At 39.3% G+C, this 21,032-nt stretch overlaps 1 protein-coding gene across 3 annotated transcripts in view; it reads left to right on the top strand.

The window, feature by feature from the left end:
• robo3 (roundabout, axon guidance receptor, homolog 3 (Drosophila)) overlaps positions 1-21,032 on the top strand; it is a 183,023-nt gene that overhangs the window by 16,321 nt on the left and 145,670 nt on the right. For all 3 annotated transcript variants that reach the window (XM_037979119.1, XM_037979120.1, XM_037979118.1), the window contains exon 2: positions 6,856-7,182. In XM_037979119.1, the coding sequence (XP_037835047.1) occupies positions 6,856-7,182 (327 nt within the window). The remainder of the gene's footprint in view (positions 1-6,855; positions 7,183-21,032) is intronic.

Here is a 21,032-nt window from a genome sequence, read left to right as displayed (position 1 = left end):
GACTCAGAGTAGAGCCGCTGCTCCTCCATGTCGAGAGGAGCCAGTTGAGGTGGCTCGGGCATCTGGTGAGGATGCCTCCTGGACGCCTCCCTGGTGAGGTGTTCTGGGCACGTCCCACCGGGAGGAGGCCCAGATGAAGACCCAGGACACGCTGGAGGGACTATGTTTCTCGGCTGGCCTGGGAACGCCTTGGGATTCCCCCGGAGGAGCTGGCCCAAGTGGCTGGGGAGAGGGAAGTCTGGGTCTCCCTGCTTAGGCTGCTGCCCCCGTGGATGGATGGATGGATGGACTTTCTCTCTGCTTTCGGCGTTCAATGACCGAAATGAACGCCGTCATTTTCGCCGCTTCTGACATTATTACGCCGTAGAAGACAGCGTTTTCCTAAATTTTGTAATGATTTGGGTTTTGTTTTTGTTTTCTTTTAGATTCATTTTGCATTTGTTCCCTTGTTTGTGTCTGGTTCCTTTTTCAGTATTCACTTCCCCTCTGTTTGCCCCTGATTATCTGCCACGCCCATCTCCACCTGTAAGTTATTGTAATCACTCACCTGTGCCCACTTCCCATAATTATCCCCTGTGCATATAACCTCGTCATTTTCTCCACCACCCCACTGGATCTTTGTTGTTGTTGTTGTTGTCTTGTTCTGCTCCTTGTCATGCCCTGCTCTTTCATTCGGATTTTTTGTTATTGTTACATTTTGCTGCCACGTCAGCCCTTTTTGTTTGTTTAAGGAATAAATTAGTTTATTTTTAAAAATGATTTTGCGTTCAGGATTCGCCTCTGTCTTCCCTCGTCATGACAAATTTTGCAAGGCCCTGCTTTTCTTATTCAGTCAATTTAAACTCCAGTCACCCAATAAGAGAAGAACAATTGCAGACCACACTAATTCATCACAGATCAGATGAGCTGAAAAGAGATTTGTTGTTTTTTGGCTGATGTCATGTAATCTACAGCACTCAGTCTTTTCTTCTGGACTCATCTCATTAATCATTTTTGATGTCTTTAAAGTCCAGTACAGCAAACAAAACAGGTGGTGCACGACCACGCCACGTACCACCCTGCAGGGGCCATCACGCAGGGGCAGGACAGCTCTGCTGAGTCACTGTTGGCCCGTGCACCCTCGCGCGGTGAGCAACACGTGCATTTATACTTTTGGGGGGTGTATAAAAAAATGACGCTTTTTACAATAAACAAGCAGAGCTTAGCCTGGTGGTAGGGGCAGTAAAGCCTGGCGGCCCGCCAGGCTTATAATACACTGGGGGAAACCCTGGGTTTACACTGACTGACTACACTGCCACTGAGAGTACATTTCATTATAGTAGATGTTTATCAGAGAACACTATAACAAAATTCAAAGAATCTCTTCCATTATTATTTTCCTTTTGCAGTGTAATGCAACAGAGAGTAGCAACTTAGATTATCTCCTTGATAATATCTTCAATGCAAACATCACTTAATCAAAATGCTCCTCTGAAAAAGAAAGTGATCTGTCAGAGGAAGCTAGCTCTTTATTTTAAATCAGAGTTACTGTATGTACTTTAAAAAAGGCATCTGAAAGAAGGGGAGAAAATGGCGCTCCATTAACATAGAATAATTGTATTTAACCTATAGAAATAGCCTGTTAAAATACAAGAAAGTCCTTCATAAAGCTAGAACTATTATTCATCTTAATATTGCCTCTGATTCCCTATCAAATTAAACAGCTTTAGAAGTGTCACTAGAATTTGATTAGTGTTTGGACTGCTTTTGTCCTAATGAGCTTTCTAAATTGTCAAAAATAATGGTTTCATTCATGCTCTTCAAAATTAGAGTCTGGCTCTATCTTAACTTAGACTGTTATAAAAAGGAAGCGCCAATGTTCTATTGAGCTTTAGAGAAGAAAGCTGATGGAAGTTAGAATGCCGGGCAGTAGCTGCTCTGGGACTCTAACATTTTATTAGAAGTTTTCTATTTTCAACAACACTTCCACTGACTGTGGAAGTGGTCAAGATGCCTAATATCCTTATTTGTGGGCAGATTGTTTCTTAGGGGCAAATCCTTACTAATCTTTTACGCCATCTCCCTTTGGCTGTTTCGGCAGTAATTGATATTTTCTACATGTGCTGCTCTTGTCAAACACACTTCAGTCTTTAGACTGGACTCCCCCAGCATCCCTGTGGCTTTATTAGCTCATATGTGTCTTTTATAGTGCCTTCCATCTTTCTGTACTCTATCATTCACTGGAGCTAATAAATCCTTAGAGGGTCCATGCATTCATATTAGAAAATCCTCCCGACACAAGCAGTCACACTCCAGCTGTCTTTTTAACCAGAACTGGGTTTCTCTTTGCCAGTGTTGTCCTTATCTGTTACATCTGTCTAGACTCATTTTGAGCTGAGTAACTGGGGAATACTGTTCATCTTGGAAATTCAAATATCCTAGAAATGTGTGTGTCAGTGCAGTCAGCCTCTATCATGCAGATCTGTACTGTTGTACTGTCATATTAATGTACAGCCTGCAGCCACTCTAAGGAAGGAACAGTCATCAGAGGAGAGGTTTAAAATAAAGTCTGCAGTGACAGTTTCTTCTCCATTTACCCAACCAAGCTGCATCTCTGTGGAATCCCAGATTATGATGGCAGATTGTTTCTGCTTTAGAGGAGAGGTTGTTTCCTTAAGTTTTCTTGGGTGGTTGGCATATCATAGTATTCAGGCTTTCAGCTTGAATGTTCTTTTGATGATATTTAGTCCCACACAATGTTCTCATTCTCTTTAAGAGCTTTTTTATATACACATTTCCACACAACTTATTCTAACCTGCCTGTTTACTGGCTCTTCCGTCCCAGGTCGCAGGGGGACTGGTGCCAATCTCCAGTGATCATTGTGTGAGAGGAGGGGATTTTAACCATCTTGCACTCCACAATAGTAAAAGGCTATTAAATTCAAATAGAAGGTGGGTGTGTTGGTGGGGTGGGTGGTGCGATTTGTGGGCAGTTCCTGAAACCTCATCTCAATTCTGGTGTTGTGTTCCTGTCAGTTTCCATTTTTAAACTGAAAACTGAAAACAAAACAAATCCCAACACCAGCTGCACATAGACACCAATGCCATTTTGACTGCGTATACTTTACTAAACTGAGGGAACAGATGTTTACGACTCCAAATTTTCCTCCACCACTTGGGTTCAGATCAGGAAGGCTGTTCACCCCCTTCCAGAAAACTTTGTCACTGCCCACGTGGGCATTGATGTCACCCAGCAGAAGAACAATTCCCAGATGACACCCCATCCAGAGACTCCAAGAAAGCCAGTTAATCTGAACTGCTGTTTGGTGCATAAGCAAAAGAAACATTCAGAACCTTCCCTCCTGCGGCTGAGAGCTGCAGAGAGGCAACCCTCTGGTTCACCGAGGAAAACTCAAACACTGAGGTGCTCAGCCGGGAACACACCTGCCCATCACTTCTCTCCATGGGCAACTCCAGAGTAGGAAAGAGTCCAGCCCCTCTCCAGGAGTTGGCATCCAGAGCCCAATTACTGTGTAGAGGTGAGCCCAACTATATCTAGGTGATATCGCTCAACCTGGGCGTGGCCACCAGGCACTTGCTGGCGAGCTCCTCCCCTAGGTCTGGCTCCAGTGGTGTGACCCGGTTTCCCTTTTCCAGGCGAGGTAGATCATTCAATTTTTTGAAATGAATGAAAATTACATCCACTTTACACTTTAGCACTTCGAAGTTTGTGGTATACTGACCCACCCATCTTTTCTTCAGAAATACCATTATAAATGGCTCTGACATGGCCTTCTTTAGAAGCTTTTTGAGTCTCAAACTGTCTACAAAAATTGTAATGAAAATAATAAAATTTAACTAGAAATTAATCTGTTGCAGTGCTATTTCCAATCAGAAAAATCTATTGTATATAGAAACTGATAGACTAAATGTCCCCACCTTATTTTGTTAATGAGAGTTGAAGCCAGTACGGCCAAGTTTACAGAAGCTGCCATGCTGTATTTTTGGAACTAAAGTCTACACATTAGGCCTGTTTGGCTTTAGATCCCAACTACTCCCTCACACATAAACTGGACATTCATTTACATGGACAAGATAGGAATTGAAACTTGTACTGGGACCAGCCTATGATTCCCTTGGTCCTCTTCTGGCTTAAAACGTTTGGGTTTCAATGAGGTCTGGTATTTCTGGCCACTGGTAAGAAATGGTAAGACAAAACAAAGTCATCAACAAACAAAATTTTGTTGATGACTTAAAAAAATTCTTTGATCCTTAAAAAACAGTGAAACTGATATTTTAGCATAAAAGCTGAAGTGCTTTTTCTCTGAATGCTAGAAATAACTGGTTTGCCAAATATTTTTTTTATAATTTGTGAATATACAATTAGGACTAAAAATTCCAGGTTCTGAAGTAGGGGAAGAATTTTGTAGTTTAATTATGTTTAATACTTGTATATTTTTATGTGCTTTAAACCTATGATAAATTTATTACCTATATAAAGAACTGTTACTTTAAATATGGACTTCTTTTCTCTAAATACTTAAGAGTTACTGTACAAATCGGCCCTTTTAATGTTAAAATATCAGTAAATGAAGTAGGAAGACATTTTACTAATATATGCTTTATATAACATATGTAAATTAACAGAATATATTAGAAATGTTCACTTCCTGGATCATAGAACAAAAGAGAGAACAGTTAGTCATCTGAGTCATCTTTAAATGCCTGACTCGTGGTGTGCTTCTTTTGCATGAAAGTGGATGCTGTCAGACTCGACCAAGAAGTAACTTAAAGGTGAACTGAGATCAAATCTCAAAAAATTGACATTTCAAACACATCCAGCAAGATTCCTAGACCCAATTTTCTGACCTAAAACTTAAACTGTTTTTAGCGTTTAAGCCAATAATTTTGGAAGTGGGTGATTTGTGGGGTGGAGTTGCCATCCTGGGTTCATGACACACATATGTATGTATATATATATATATATATATATATATGTGTGTGTGTGTACTATATACTATTCTATTTTTTTGTTTTTACACTGAGCATATTTTATGATTTTCTTATAAATAAGGTTGGCTTCAAAATACTTTTCAGTTCAGCTTTAAGTATCTTGGCACCATTTCTGTGTTTCAGAGCCTCCTTTTTCTTATCTTTGTGAGTGGAACAGTATCTGGAGCAAGGCCATCAAACATTCTGAATCCCCATCACCAAGAAGCACTTAGGAGGAGTTCCTAATCTTAATCCCCAAAACCTCACAGAAGATTTGTCACAGGGAGGGCAGGAATTTATACTGCTTTTATTATCAACTCTTATCAGTAAAGTTGAAGCGTTTGAACTTTTTGTTTTTGTTTTTGACTAAAACAGAACAACTCAGTCAAGCGTGTTTGCAGCTGAAAGTACCTATGGCAGAGACCCATCATCATTTGACTTTTAAGTAAAGAGGCCAGGTGACAAGTTGACTGGAGGTTATCTAAACTGACTTTTAATCTGATATGCTGTAGGTTCTTATCTTTTGATCTTTTGACACTGTCTTCATTCACATTCTTACTGTACAAGCTCAGTATGCTCACTGTTAGAGGTTGGTTAGTATATGTGTGTGACTGACTGAGGCAGAGGTTCTAATAAACCTGTCAGTACAAGGCAGCCATGGTGCATTTTGAGGTTGAAGTTGGAAAGTTTTCTTTGACCTTCCAAATGGTGTATCTTTTAACCATTTACCATTTTTAATTTGCATAACATAAATACCACTTTGAAGATGCAAAATATTTTTCTTGTGAAACAATGTAGAACAAAGGGTAAGGGTAATTCTTTACAGCCTTTAAGGTCATCGTCCTGCTGGAAGGTGAACCTCTGTCTCTGTCTCAAATCTCGAGAAGACTCAAACAGGTTTCTCTCAAGAATTTCACTGTATTTTACTCCATCCAATTTTCTTTTAACTCTGTCCAGTTTCCCACATCGTAATGCTGCCACCACCATACTTCGCTGCAGATATGGTGTTCTCAGCTAGATGTTAAGTTTGCCTGAGACATGTCCTTGATGGATTTTAGCCATCTTAAATGGTATCTATGGTTTCTTTTGTACTGACTGTTGCAGCAACCTCATCAGTAGGATAAAACTAACCTGTCTCACAATGTTATAATAACACCCACTAATTAAATGTAAACAGGTTTTTTAAGTTCTATGATTCCTATAATTATAAAAAGGTTTGGCAAAACAATGGACTCCTTGGACTAGATTTTTAAAATCTGATATTGATAGTTACTGTCCATTGTGCCAGTAATTAAGGATGTCCATGTTGCTTCATGTAGCACAAATTCTTGTCTAGTATAGATTGAGCTGGCACCATTCCAGTGTTTCTCTTTTTATTTATATTTATTTTTTTAGTGGGTTTGTCGTTCAAACAACAAAATTGTGGGGGGAAATCACAAAACAAAATGGTGAGAAAACATAATAATGATCAATGCAATTTGAGCAAAACACTTAAGAAAACCCAGCCCTCTTTGCAGCTTACAGCACAGACTGACTTCATTGTTGTAGGACTAGAAGCCTTTGACTAAAGAGACTCTGTTTTCTGATGACGGTCTCATGAAGAGGATGGTCAGGGTTGTCCATGATTTCCTTGATTTTATGCAAAATCCTTCTTTGCATCATCATTTCCAGAGGTTCCACAGTCATCCCCAGAACAGAACCAGCTTTCTTCTTTTTTCACAGCCAAGCTTCCAGAGTTTCTGTTATATTTTAGCGCAAAGATTTACAAAGTTACTGTATGTTGAAAGTTTGGGCAGCAGCTTCAATATGTGCTCAGACATTATCTAGTTTATCAAGTTGTGTTTTCACTATCATATTAAGAGCATCTCCAACTCTCTTCTGCAGGATCTCGACCAAGGTTAGAGGATGCTGCTCCTCGGATCGTTGAACATCCATCTGATTTGATTGTGTCCAAGGGAGAGCCAGCCACCCTCAACTGTAAGGCTGAGGGACGGCCCACACCGACAGTGGAGTGGTACAAAGATGGCGAGCGAGTAGAAACAGATCGGGAGGACCCTCGGTCCCACCGAATGCTACTGCCCAGTGGCTCCCTTTTCTTCCTACGGATTGTACATGGAAGAAGAAGCAAACCTGATGAGGGCATCTATGTGTGTGTGGCGCGCAACTATCTAGGCGAAGCAGTGAGTCGTAATTCTTCGCTGGAAGTAGCAAGTGAGTGCTGATGATCTTCTTAGTGTTTAGTTCACTTGCTTACATGTGTGCTGGATGTTACACAAAAAAGCAACAAAATAAAGTGAATGGTGATGAGTCAATGACATGTTGTGCATTTTTCTAGCTTGAAATTATTTTCAAAACCTAGTATAAATCAGAACTTTTTTATTGTGTTCTGATATTTAAAATTTAGAACTTAAAGAGTGTGGGCTTTCTTTTTCCCATGACTGTATAAGATAAGTGAAGACGTGGAGTGCTTGCTAGGCTAAGATGTGTAAAATATTTTGCAGCTTTAGCTATAAAAAGAATTAAAATCACAGATATAGAATGTCAGTAATAAGGTTAGCTGCGTTGTGATCATAGGAGAGCGCATCTTGAAAACACCCAGCTCAGCTCTGACCTGACCTAATGTCAAATCTCCTGGCAACTTTCACCCTCCTCCATGGTCTCCAGAACCACGTTCTATCGTCACGTACTCTATGGAAGCCAGCTTGGACCGCTGCCATCGGCCCGTTAGTGTTGATGGATGACAGCTAGCTGATAACAGTTGTTGCCACTGGACAGGAAAGCTGGAAAACTGTCTTGTAGAGAGAGCAAGTGGGGGGTGGGGGTGCTCAGTTTGCTGGCTGCTTCTCATTAGCAGATGGTATTTTCTTAAAATACAACAAACTCCTGTCAGATTGGTCTTCATATGTCACCTCTATTTTCTTCCTTCATATAAGAGCTCCTTCCAGTTAAATCCTACATTTAGTTTCAAACAGTTACCTCTTTGTTTTGTCAGTGGCAGGGGCACATCTCATGAAATGCTGTGAGTTTTGACTCTAACGAGTTAGTTTGTTGCTGTATCCATTGCTAGGAAATAGTGTGACTTGTATGTTTAATGATTCTAATTACTTACAACCAGTGAAATCATTGGAAGGGGATGGTTGAAGCTGTCCAGTTTTTTAAAAAGTTTGAAAAATGTTTGAATTGCCTTGCTGCTGAAAAGTGCTTTGACTTGACTTGGAATTGAACAAAAGCCTAATTACAGCTTCTTCATGGGACACATAAGGGAAAAGGTTTATGAGAGTATTCAAGTTTCCAAGTGTATTTTTCAGCAGCTTATTGTGCTAAAAATTATGTGCCAAAATTAAAAAAAATTCTGGTCAAATGGAAAGATTTATACTCAAAATGGCTGAAGCTATAATTAATAGATAGAATGATAAAATGAAAATGAATTCCTGAAAAAACAATGTTTGTGAACAAATTTGACAATTTAAATGCCAACAATAAATCAGCACCTAAATGTCAACACTGACAGAGAAATATTTATTTTAATGTTATTGGACATTTGATGTTTATTTAAAATGTTCCAGTAGCAAGCAGAAATATGATGACATATATATCTTATAATGTAAATATTAATATGTTTTGATTTTCCTGCCTAGGAGGTCATTAGTAGCAGAATAAAAGAATGTTTTGTAACCAACACTGTTCGCTCATTACCTTCTCCAGAACAGATGAGTTCAGCCTATGTTACCATTCTGACTTTCACCTCAGCGTAGCGGGAAATCTTGCTCCAGCTGATTTACAACTCTGAAGCCGTTTTTGAACATACATTTAGAAGAAAACAATTTAATTGACTCTAATGTGAGCACATACCAGCGGCGGCTGGGGGAGTTTTCTCCAGGGGGGGCTATAAGTCTAAAATAGACATATACCAAAACATATACTAAGGTATTACACCTGTGTATTTACATGAATTAAAACAACAGAAGCAACATTATAATGTACATATAAATGCACAAGTGCTTCCTGAGCACCAATACTTACAAAGACGGAGGTCTCCCAAGGCACAAGCCTGTAGGACACATTTAGTGTTTATAAGACCTGTTTTCTCCCTATTTTTCAAAACTTTACCAGAGAAAACACGTCAAAGCTTGTTTTATGGTGAGAGCACTCACTACGTCATGTATTCTGCACTCAGCTCAGGGCGCAGGAGAGGTGCGCCCTGAACGGTCCTATCTCTTGTATTGAAGAGGAGCTACTGCGCATGTACAACTTTTAACGAGAGTCTATGGACAAAGATTTTTGCGCCCCGGAGCAGAAATACGTCACCAATCAGACAACGTCGAAGAACGAAACAACTGTACTTATCATTAACTATAAAATATTTATCTTACACAACTAAAAATATATATGTATATATTTCGAAAACTTTTTATTTTATTATTTAATTTTTACGTCCTATTCAAGGTAATGTGAGTGGTAGGGTGGCGCCCTTGCGCCCTCTATTGGCCAACTGCCACTGCCACATACATGTGTGAAGTTTTCAGACACTCTTGAGCCCCTCTCAGCAGGGTGTCATATGTTCCTGAAAGGCTACAGCAGTTTCTCCTGCATTCCCACAGAAATAAAACATGACTCACTCTTCATTCTCTATAAACAGCAAAGATGTGTGAAGTGTGTCCCTCACCTTGTCATCCTTAAGCAGCAAAAAAAAGACTTTTCACCTCAGCTTCATTCTATTTCAGTATCAACAGCAGCTGCAGGGTTTTTGAAGCATGAGATGTAAGCAGGCTGATAGGAGAAGGACAGAATAAAGGAGTAAAGAAGTGACACGTGCCACAATCCTGACAATTTTATTACATCACTCTAATTTTGAAAAAAACTCTATGACATTCAGTCAGTCTTTAACCAACGCCGAGCACATATTCTGAAGTTTTACTTGCTCCTTTGACAAAGATCGAGCAGTTGTTAAAGGTTTGCCAACATCAACAGATCTTAACTGAGGTTAGGTCATGTTTCCCTTCAGACAGTCTGATCTGAGATGAGTTTACTGTGAATTGATGCTATATGAATGAACTGAACTGATTTCAGTCTGATAGATGGATGGATACATATATTCTTTCTGTCTGTCTGTCTGTCTGTCTGTCTGTCTGTCTGTCTGTCTGTCTGTCTGTCTGTCTGTCTGTCTCTCTGTCTGTCTCTCTGTCTGCCTCTCTGTCTGTCTGTCTCTCTGTCTGTCTCTCTGTCTGTCTGTCTCTCTGTCTCTCTGTCTCTCTGTCTGTCTGTCTGTCTGTCTGCAGATACACATACAGCCATGGTAGCAGGGCTGTCAGTGAACAGCAGGTAGTCTGATGTTTCTGTAACAATTACAATATATTCAAACATCTGATCTGTAATATTATTTTGACAACAACGTGGTTCAGAACCATTAGTCACTTTTTTGTAGTTATCTCTTAATAGATATGTAGTTATGTAACATACTTGATTTAAGAGAAATTAAAACACAAGGATTAGTGACTTCACGGAGACATCAGCTGTTTTACGCAGCTCCACTGTGAATCAGTTCTGTGTTTATTTAATATGTGGTGTTGTTGGGTGACTGATAGCTGACGGTGAACCACACAGGGGCCAGTCAGCTCTAAACAATTAGAACAAACAAACAAAAAAACAAATAGAAACTCACCATGCAATATACCCTATTTCACTTTAATTAATGAAATCCAGTCAAAACAGACCTTTTTACTGAGAAGGATTCTACTAAACAGTGTATAGACGGATACCAGGGGTCAAGACACCTCTGGAGATGATTTGAGTAAGAACTTTTTCAGTATCAGATTTTCTTAACAATATTTGAAAAAGGATTTAGATCCATGGGGTGGGGAGATAATTTAAAAATCGATTGTAACCTCCACATCCCTCCCCTCAGAGCTGCTGTGATCAGAGCGTAGACCGTGCTCTCACAGCTGCCATCAGTCTCAGTTACACCTTTATTACTTTAATACAAGTAAGGTCAGTGGTGCTCTGTAACCAACACATAGAAAACAACTTTTGAAATCAAGTTGTCCAACTGAATGAGTATATTATTGCTCTATTATACAGCAAAGCGTTACTGTGGGAGGAATCATATCTCTGCATGCGATAACAAGAACAGAAAACTTTTGCAGTTTACGTTTGCATAAAGAGAATAACTGTTAAACTGCTGCTTTGAGCTGTTTTACACATTATTAAACATTAACACATAATGAATGAAGCTTTTGTAGCCAAGAGCCATTCTTTTTTGTTGGACTAATGTGTTCTCTGGTCATATTACTCAATGAATAGTTGAAATCATGTCAAATTTATTTATACAGGACATTTAAAAACAACGGCTGTTGGCCAAAGTGCTGCACATAAAACAATAAATAGTAAAAAGATGATACACACAAGAGATTATAAAAACAATACAAAATATAAAACCATTGCTAAAATGTCAACTCTCATGCTGTATCAAAAGCTAGTGAGTACAAATGTGTTTTAAGATGAGATCTAAAAACATCAAGATTAGACCTAAGGGATCTGGAGGGCACATAAGGCTGCAGGATGTCAAACAGTAGCCCATTCAGGCCCTTAGAGGTCAACAGTAAAACATTAAAATCAATTATAAAACGAACAAGGAGCCAATGAAAACAATTAAGCACTGGGAAAAATGTCCACACGTTTTTTGTTTTCATGTTTAAATACGAGCTACAGCATTCTGAACTTTCTGCAGTCGTAGAGGCCTTCCTGGCTAACACTAACATACAGTAATCCAGTTGTGATGTAATAAAGCATGAATCACCCATTCAGAGTTATTAAAGAATAAGAATGACTTCACTTTAGGTAGAATCCTCAGTTTAAAAAAATATCTTTTTACTGTGAAACTAATCTGTTTCTCAAGGTTAAAATTTCAGTCAAATATTATCCTCAATTTCTTTATGTGAGATTGTACAAATGGCAACAGGCTACCTAGATCTGCAGTTTCTACTTCAGTCTCATCATCATTGAGGTTGAGGAAGTTTAAAGCAATTCAAGCATTAATCTTGGTAAAACAGTCAAACAGTGTTTGTAGTGGAAAATGATTATGTCAGTAGATCTGAGTCTTGTCTGTAATTTAATCTGTAATTCCTTACAGAACACCTAAATTACCTGAAGCTCAAATCAGAAATGAAAGAAGAACAAACTGTCTGCTTTTAAAAACGAACTTTCAGCTCAGACACCATAGAAAACCTTTAGTCAGTGTTATATTGTGGATTTTTACACTGCATCACTTTTTTACTGATTTTAGTTTTTGCATCTATTTTGCTACTTTTAGCATCAGTTTTCCTAATTTTAGTATCTGTTTTGCTAATTGCATCTTCTGTTTAGCTTATTTTAGTTCTACATTTAGCTTTTAGCGACTGCTCTGCTGCTTTAGTTTGTAGCTTATGCCTGACTCATTTCAGCCTGTGTTTTGCTTATTTCAGCTTATGTTGATTGATTGATTGAGATTATTCAGTAAAAATAATGTATCTACATATATAAACGGTACATATGGTAAGCACTTTGAGTCGCCCTGTGCTGAAAAGTGCTATATAAATAAATGTACCTACCTACCTACATTTCAACTGAAGTCAAGTCTAGTCAAATTTATTTATATAGCACTTTTCAGCAACAAGGCGGTTCATGGTGCCTGTGTTCTGGTCATTTTAGGCTCGTTTCTGCTTGTTTTCATTTGAACAACTCAGTTTTAGCTTCTTTAGAAAATTTCAGCAGTCATTTGGCACTTGGCATACACACTGCTTTTTCACAGAAAATGCAACTTCTGTAATTTTTTTTTTTATGTCTGGTTTTCAGAGCTGATGTTTTTTCTGAGAAGACAGCTGCACGTATCTAAACACAGCTCTAGCACTCTGAAAACAGGTTGGATACACCTGTGATAATAATGAACAGGGGCTGAGATACCCACAACGACTTTGCAAATATTTAAAAAGAACATTTGTTGCGGAAAGTTTTTAATATGTTCAAAATTCAAGTAACAAGAGTGCAATCCTCTCAGACTCATGCAAAAAAATAGAGAACCCTGCAAACGTTTAGAGACATTTTAGGGACCAACTTGACAATGCTGTTCACCAACTACTCTCCAGTAGTTGCAGGCCAGGGAAATACTGGCCTATGAAGAGAATATTGGAGACTGCTCCCAGACATGCTCTGCAAAACATTTAGTAAATTTCAGAGTGCCATAGCACGTGTGTGAAAATGGCTCGAGTTATGTCCATTCATGCTTCACTAATGGGATTGCTGGTCCCAGCCTAGTCAATGACTGCACTAGTTGTCATTTTGGTCTCAGAAAAGGGGGATCAGATGGCTGGAGTGAGGCAGGGGCCATCTGGCTTAACCCCCCCACCCCCCGACATGATCCGGCTGTCTGCTGGCCTTTGAACCAGACACAGTGGCCAACCCTCCTCCAGAGGATATCCATGAATTAATTAGACCACACTAAAGGCGAGTGTGACCGGTGATCAGCATGTATTTGGGTGTGTGCATATGTGTAAAAAAAGAAAAAAGGGGGGGTCTTATGGATAAAAGCAGAAGGAGGATGAGGGGTTAGAATGAGAAGGGTAGTCCGGGCAGTTAAGGGGCGTTAACAACAGGTGGTGTGAGGAAGAGCATAAATGTCCTCCCCCCTTTTTTAACGATAGAGTAGCACAGAGGCCACAGGGCCAGGAAAGAACAATGAAGCCCCTCGTTACAACTGTTGAAGCCAGTCACACTTCACACTGAATGGTCCGGTGTGGCTCTCGGGCATGTCCCTGGTTTGTAAGATGTAGGTAACAAGCTCCCATTCCTCATTGATAAAGTGAGCTGTGATGGTCACATAGGAGGACCACACACTTTGAGGAACGCACACTTTGGTGAGGTGTTCACGGGTCTCCATCTTGTTCACCATGCGCCTAAAGCCTGTGTTTTCAACCACTGAGTAGGGTCTCAAATCCTGACAAATAAAGTAGGCAATCGTCTCGGTAATCATTTGTGACCTTGGCGAAGTAGATGGTAACTTACGGAAACACCCGCCATCGCTGTCCAGTATGGTTTGTTTTGGGTCACAGGGTAGCTTCGCGGGCTCCTTGGCTAACGTTACCTTGTCGGGGTGGTGACGTTTCAGGTGGGCTCGTAGGTTGGTGGTATTTCCCGAGTATTTAACATTTGTGTGACACAGCTTGCAGACCGCCAGAGTTTTATCCAGAAAGTCGCTTTCCTTCTTCTTTTTGAAGCTAAAGTGCTCCCACACATCTGCTTTTAAGCAAGAAGGTCTTGAATTGACTGCAACAGTTGTAGATGCACATTCAGTTATTACTTTCTGAAAGTTGCATTAAAATTCATCTGTTGGTTTGTGAGACATTTTGCTAACACAGAGATGGCAAAAGCAATCTCACAAACACGGTCAAAAAGGACTGCAGTTTGTTATGAGCAGCAGAAACATGAAGAGGTTACAGCTTTAAACCAATCCATCAATTTCTCATTTAAAGGCTGAAGTCAGTCATGACAAACAGTGGGCTCAAGACGCCAACAAACAGATGTTGTCTCCAATAGTTTTTAGGAGCATTTCAAACAAAAACACTGAAGGATCTCTTAGCCATTACAGTATGTCTTAGGGAAAGCTGACAGCTATCATCACAGCAGATTGTAGTTAAATATCTGTAGAAATGGTGGACTTATTGACATTTTTGTGTTTTCAAAGTCAGGTGTGGTGGCCATCTTAAATCAGAATGAGTCCAAAAGTTAATCAGTTCTAGACATGCATCCATTAATTACTTTCTGAGATTTTCATTAAAACCTGTTAAGTAGTTTTCAAGATATTTTGCTAAATGGCATTATTCTCGACAATTTATAGTAACATTTCAAACAAAAACCTAAAGGATCTGTTAGCAGTCAAGGTATGTCTAGTGTATCACTGACATACTATCACAGAAAAGTTTAGATCACTACCTTTAAAAACTGAGTTACCAACCAAGTCATTGGTGACAATTATTCTTAGCAGTAAATGTAGTAAAAGCTCACATTGTGACTAATCAGATGTAGAATGAAAGATGATTGCAAGTGTGAATAAAACTGGCCTTCAGAGGTTAAGAATTTTAGCATTTGATATTCAAATATAACAATATAACTATGCAGCTTTGGATGTTGCAGGCAGGAAGATAGATAATAGGACTGTAATTGGGGGTACCGATACATAAGCACTGAAGCGCCCTTATTACTATTCTGTTCACATTTTTTGTTCATTTCCATGCCCTGCATCTTTGGAAAAAGAAGCATGCAAAATGTACAGCTCAGTCAGGAATAGTGTGCTCTGACTTTTAGTAGTGGTACATCATATGATGTGAATTAAATTTACACAAAGAAAGAAGAAAAAGCTGTGAAAAATGTCCCTTTAGTCAACAATGACATTTTGAAACACTTTTTGGAACTCTATAGTTCAGGCAGACTTCACAGAAGAAACATTCAAACAGATCGCAGAACGTTGGACATGACTTTACATGACTGAAGTGGCATTTTGATATATTTAACAGATTTTACAAAATCGTTTAAGTTTGATGATGAGGTTTTTTTTACACAGAATGTTCAATTGACAGTTTATGATGTAACACACAAACTTATGAAATGTCTAACCTTCTTGAAAGGTTCAAACAAATTCTTCTTACTCCCACAACTTTCTTTAGTGCATGTACAAGTTCTACATCAAAATATAGACATTGTTGTCTTTTTTCAGCCAATGTGTCTGGCACTACTATAGGATTTATCATTTTCTCTCAAATCCCCTCAACGTGCAGAGAGTGCATAGTCATGGTTCCCCACAGATTAACTTATATTTTAACTCAAAATATTCTCTCAAAATAAGGAACTGAAGGGTCTTTTCAACTTGTCACATCTCCTACAAAAAACATTGTAGACATATAAAGATTCACGTGAGTATCAGTCTTCTGCTACTCATGGTTCAAGGAATTTTAAGTTAGAGGCTCTACTCCTTGAAATACATGAGGTGCATTACGCACAATCAGGGTTTATTACAGTGTTTTCAGATTTGGACTTGAATTGCAAAGTCATTTACAGGCCAAACTCTGGAAAGGGAAAATTACACATTTCACAAAATCTGTCACCTGATAGACTCCAGGTGCTGATAGTGTCTGGATCTGTGTTTTGTTTTACTATTTGGTAGTTTTTGTGTTTAGTTTTCTCTTTGTGTTACTTGTCTTTCCATTCTCTGCTCCTGCCCCGCCCACTCTCACCTGCTGTCATCTTCAGCCCAGGTGTCTCCCCTGTGTTCATTAGTTCTAGTCTTTATTTACCCTCTGTTTCCACTCTTTGTTGCTGTGACATTGATTATCTTCAGTTTATTCCTGGTTGTTGTCAGTTCTGCGGTGAGTCTCCCTGTGTTTTGATGACTTCTAGTTTGCTGCCATGTTTTCCTTAGTTTGGTTAAAATAAATACAAATTCTGCTGAAGCTCCTTGTGTCAGTCTGCGTCTCTGAGTCTATTTGAAAAAAGACTCCACAAAACCTGACATAGTCAATATATTCGTCCAGTCACTTCACTCTGTCATACAGTACATACATCCAAATATAGACATTTTTCTCGTCTTAGATTATTACAAAGTTACGTTTGAAATTTGGGCAGTCACTGCAGCTGCACTCTTTAACACTTCTTCAGAAATGTCCTAGTTTTAAGTGTATTCCTCTCACAATGTTCAGCAGCTGATAGATTTGGGTAAAAGGTTTTTTTTTTGTATGTTTTTTGTGTTTCAAACTGTTGTTGTCAGAAGTCTGTTTATAGGTGTCTGGATTTTCATAATGGAAGACTTAAAGTGAAAGTTCAACCCATAATGTTGAGTTGACTACCATGTGCAGATAGGACACAAAGATTGAAGACGGGTGAAGTGTGCTACAAGTTTTTCTCTTAAAATAGTCACAAAGTTGTTGTTTCAAACCCTTCTCTTTTTAGTTTCTGTAATGCTACAGGACTAGAGTTGTTTTTGACACCTGCAGGGGAGCTTTGCTCATGACAAAACATATGAGGCATAAAGGCATGGGGATGATAAATAATTTTAAATAAAAAAACTGGCACGGCAGAGCACTGGTTAGAGCTGTCACCTCACAGCAAGAAGGTCACAGGTTCCCTCCTATATCGAGTATCTATATTTTCCCCATTTACACGTGAGTTTTCTCCGGATACTCTGGTTTCCTCCTGGAGGAAGGAATCTACATCTACTTCCTCCATGTTAGGTGAATTGCTACTTCTAAATTGTCAATAGGTGTAAGTGGGAATGGTTGTTTATCTTGTTAGTTTCTATGTGGCTCTGTGATGGACTTTTGACCTGTCCAGCGTAGGTAGGTAGGTAGGTACATTTATTTATATAGGGTGTCCCCAGATTCTCGCACAGTGACTGCTGGAGATAAACACCAGCTCCCCACAACCATTCACAGAGTGGTAAAGAAAATGGATGGATGGATTTAAAAAAACAACAACAAAAAAACACATCCAAAAGTGTACTCTAGCACATTAAATCACAATTGCTTTGTAGCCGATTGCCTACAAAGCAGCCTGAGGGGGTGCAATGTTGGCAGAAGTAGGCATTCAAATAGTGAGCATAACCAAGAAAACAGTTTTACAAGCCATGCACATAAAAATAGGCTTGGATTTTCCAAAATTGCCCATGTAAAACGCAACAGCAACTGACAGTAAGGCATCCTGTTCAGGGTTTCCCCCGGTGTATTATAAGCCTGGCGGCCCTCCAGGCTTTCCCTGCCCCGCCGCCAGTCTAAGCTCCGATTGTTTATTGTAATATAGGTTATTTTTGAATACATGTTTTTTCAACCGGCACCCCCACTGCAAGGTCACCGCGCATTGATCACCGGCGCAAGGGTGCCAACAGTGATGCAATCGCACTGTCCCCGTCCTTTCTCGAAGGCCACGCACTGTGTCGTGTCGTGCACCTCCCAATTTTGCTAACTTTGTGCAGCCCGCACGCCACAGAGGTTAGTTGAGCGGGTGGCTTTACAAGACCGAATACAGTAAGCATGTTTTGTACTTAGTGAAAATATTAATATGACGTGAGCTAATTTATCCTTGTTTAACAGTAAAATGATGCTATTAAATTCAGCATTAGATGTTTTGTTGTTCCATGTAGTGATCCAACATGCAGCCTGTGCCACAAAAAGCACAGTACAGTACAGCACCTGTCTGTTTTTCAGAGTTCTCTGTTGTTCATTGGCCTGGAAGTGAGACGTGTGTTGGTGCTTTGTTTCATTTATGTTAATTTAATTTATTTGTAAATGTGACTTAAATTAGGATTCAAATTAGGTACAAACAAATATCTTACAATATCACATTATAAATAACCAATAACCAACTTTCCTGTCAACTTTAATCATTTTTTTTACTAAATCGTGGTCGGCCGGCGAACGGCCACCTACCACCAGGCTTAGCCTCTTTTCTGGGGGAAAAAGCTTCTTTTTTGTTGCTGTTGCAGTAGCCTCTCTGAAAGTAAGGTTTTTTGAACACAGTGCTTTTGTTGTTCCCAACCCATGATAAATGACCCTGATAAAGTTTCCCTTGAATTGCCTTATTGTTAAAATGGAAATCTTGAAGGTACTGATTGCCACCATCCTTTCCCAGTGGTCAATAAATAATGATCTCCATCCCACCCCTCCTATTGTTCAGAGGGCACCTCTGTCCATCCTGTTCCACTTCACGTTGAGTTAGAGGCTGTTTCCGTGTTTCTAGATGGGTGAAATACAGTACCCCCATTTGGCTGGAGGGTCAGCTGAGGGTGGTGAGAGGCAAGCAAGTTGGGGGTTATAGGCTAGGTTGCTGTGGTTGAAGCTTTAAATCGCTACAAAGGGCTCCTGAGCAATTCTCTGTGACCTTCTTACCCCACTGCTAAAAGCTTCACAACATCAGCCATTACTAGATTAAACTAATCTTCTTTTCAGGGCCAGACAGTTGCTTTATTAGCTGACCACACACAGACGCTTCAGCCACTTCTGCAATGGTATTGTTGTTGGGGGCCCTTGGGGGGGTCCATGGTGGGTGTTCTTGTCAGAGGGCACATGGAAGGTGAAGGGTTGTTGTTTCAAGTCTTCCCACCAATCACATGTATACCCTCACTTTGTCTTGTTTACCCAATCCCACCAGCTTCCCATGTATTCAACACATTTATTTTTTACAACTTATATACTATGTTGCATATCTGTTAATATTACATTTCATATAGACAGCATTAAAGTCAAATTGGGCTCTGTTTGCATTAGGAATGAGCATTTTAAGCAAAATAACATTTTGTTTCCTAACATTCAACATACCCTACCACCTACCAGCCACAGGTTCAAACTTAAGACGAATTTGCACCAAGTCATGTCTCTCACAACACAATTATTGTAATATAGCTCAACTGTCAGCACAACAACAAATTGTTTTAGAGCTGCCTTAACAATCTCTAATGTCAGCTGTTGCTTTTTGATTTAGGACCGTTTTCTGTTTCATGCTTTTAAAAAAATGACCATCTACACATAGTTAGGATTTATGGTGATTTAAGGTAGCATCTCACTGGGCTGCATCTTCTGGCAACTACTTGACAAATGACATTAAAGAGGAAGTCTCCAGAATGTCTTGCAACATTGGCAGGGTTTTTCAGTTTTGTAAAGTAAATACATTTTTTTCCCAAAATATTTAGACACATCAGGGGTATCTCAAACCCTTCACAATTGTATTGCAGGCTTTTCAAACCCATCTCAAGAGTTCTAGAGCTGTATTTTGACACATGCACGGGGGCTCTCCACTAACAGAAAACATGTCCATGTCTAAAACTACACTGATGATAAACAATAGTTGTTTAAAAACTGGTCCAAATCTGCCTTTCTTTATTCTAGAATGTTTTCCAGTAGAATAAATCATAAATCAAGGGGTTGGTTGCCAAGGTGAGTACAAAGTGAGTTGAGATAAGTTTGGTTGAGGTAGGCAACAAAAAAAAATAAACAGTCTAGAATACAGTTTGCAAGCAAAAATAGTCTGTGATATTCAAAAACTGGTCATTCAAAATGTGGACCTACAGCTCACTGAACTTTTGTTTACAAGCACTCTAAATTCAAAAAGACCACAATATAATTTTTTTCTCACAATCTTGAGTTACCAACTAGTCTCTAGCCCAGTGAAATACAACCTGTAGAGTGTACTCACCCCAGGTCCGGCAGCTAAAAGGCTAATGAAACAGAGTCTTCAGGTACAGAGACATGTGCTGCTGCTAATCCTGCTAACATAAACCTATATGTTCCTTCATATTCCTTGACATATTCTGGTAGTAAAGCTTAGCCTATGAGTAAACATAGTTCTTAATTAATCTCTCCAAAAATAAACCACAATGGCAGAAATAGATGTAGGAATTCTCCAAATTAATTTTCTTTCCTCTTTGTTTTTTGGTGGGGGTTCGTAGATGTTGGTTGAAAAAAGTACCCAAGCAGGTACTAACCACTAACAGGTGCCCGTGACGATTGTGACTCTTAGACTTCACCCATTTTAGCTACATTTTGAATATTCGAAAACCACAGCCTATCCCTAGTTTGCATATGCCTCTTGTTTTACTTCTGTGATAGTTGCAGCTCATTTCTTTTTTCTCTTGTCTAGTATCTCCACTAGATTGTTTTTGCAAGTAAAATTCAGTTTCATTTTTTTTCTCAGTTTCTTAAAGCATGGCTACTATTAACCCCTTACCACTCGCCCTCAGAAAGCTCAAGAAGCCTGGAAAAGATGTACCCAAATTAAATTAGATGCTATTCTTCAGCCTTTTGTGGTTCAAACTAAAGATTAGGCTCCATGTGAAGTTAACACTTTGAAGTTTTTGCCTGAGCAGTCAAAATGATTGTAACTTTAACCAATTAGTAGGTATTGAAGTGAAAACACAGATTTCAAGCATTTTTTTCTCTCCTAGATTTTTCTCTTTTTTCATCAACTTACTGTACATGGAGGAAGGGTGTTGAGACCGGAAAAACCAAATGAGGCTGTAGAATGAAGTTTTATTGTCGTGGAGTTCAAAT

Source organism: Kryptolebias marmoratus, linkage group LG13, assembly GCF_001649575.2.
Source record: "Kryptolebias marmoratus isolate JLee-2015 linkage group LG13, ASM164957v2, whole genome shotgun sequence".
Taxonomy (NCBI): Eukaryota; Metazoa; Chordata; class Actinopteri; order Cyprinodontiformes; family Rivulidae; genus Kryptolebias; species Kryptolebias marmoratus.
This window is presented reverse-complemented; position numbering and strand designations above follow the sequence as displayed.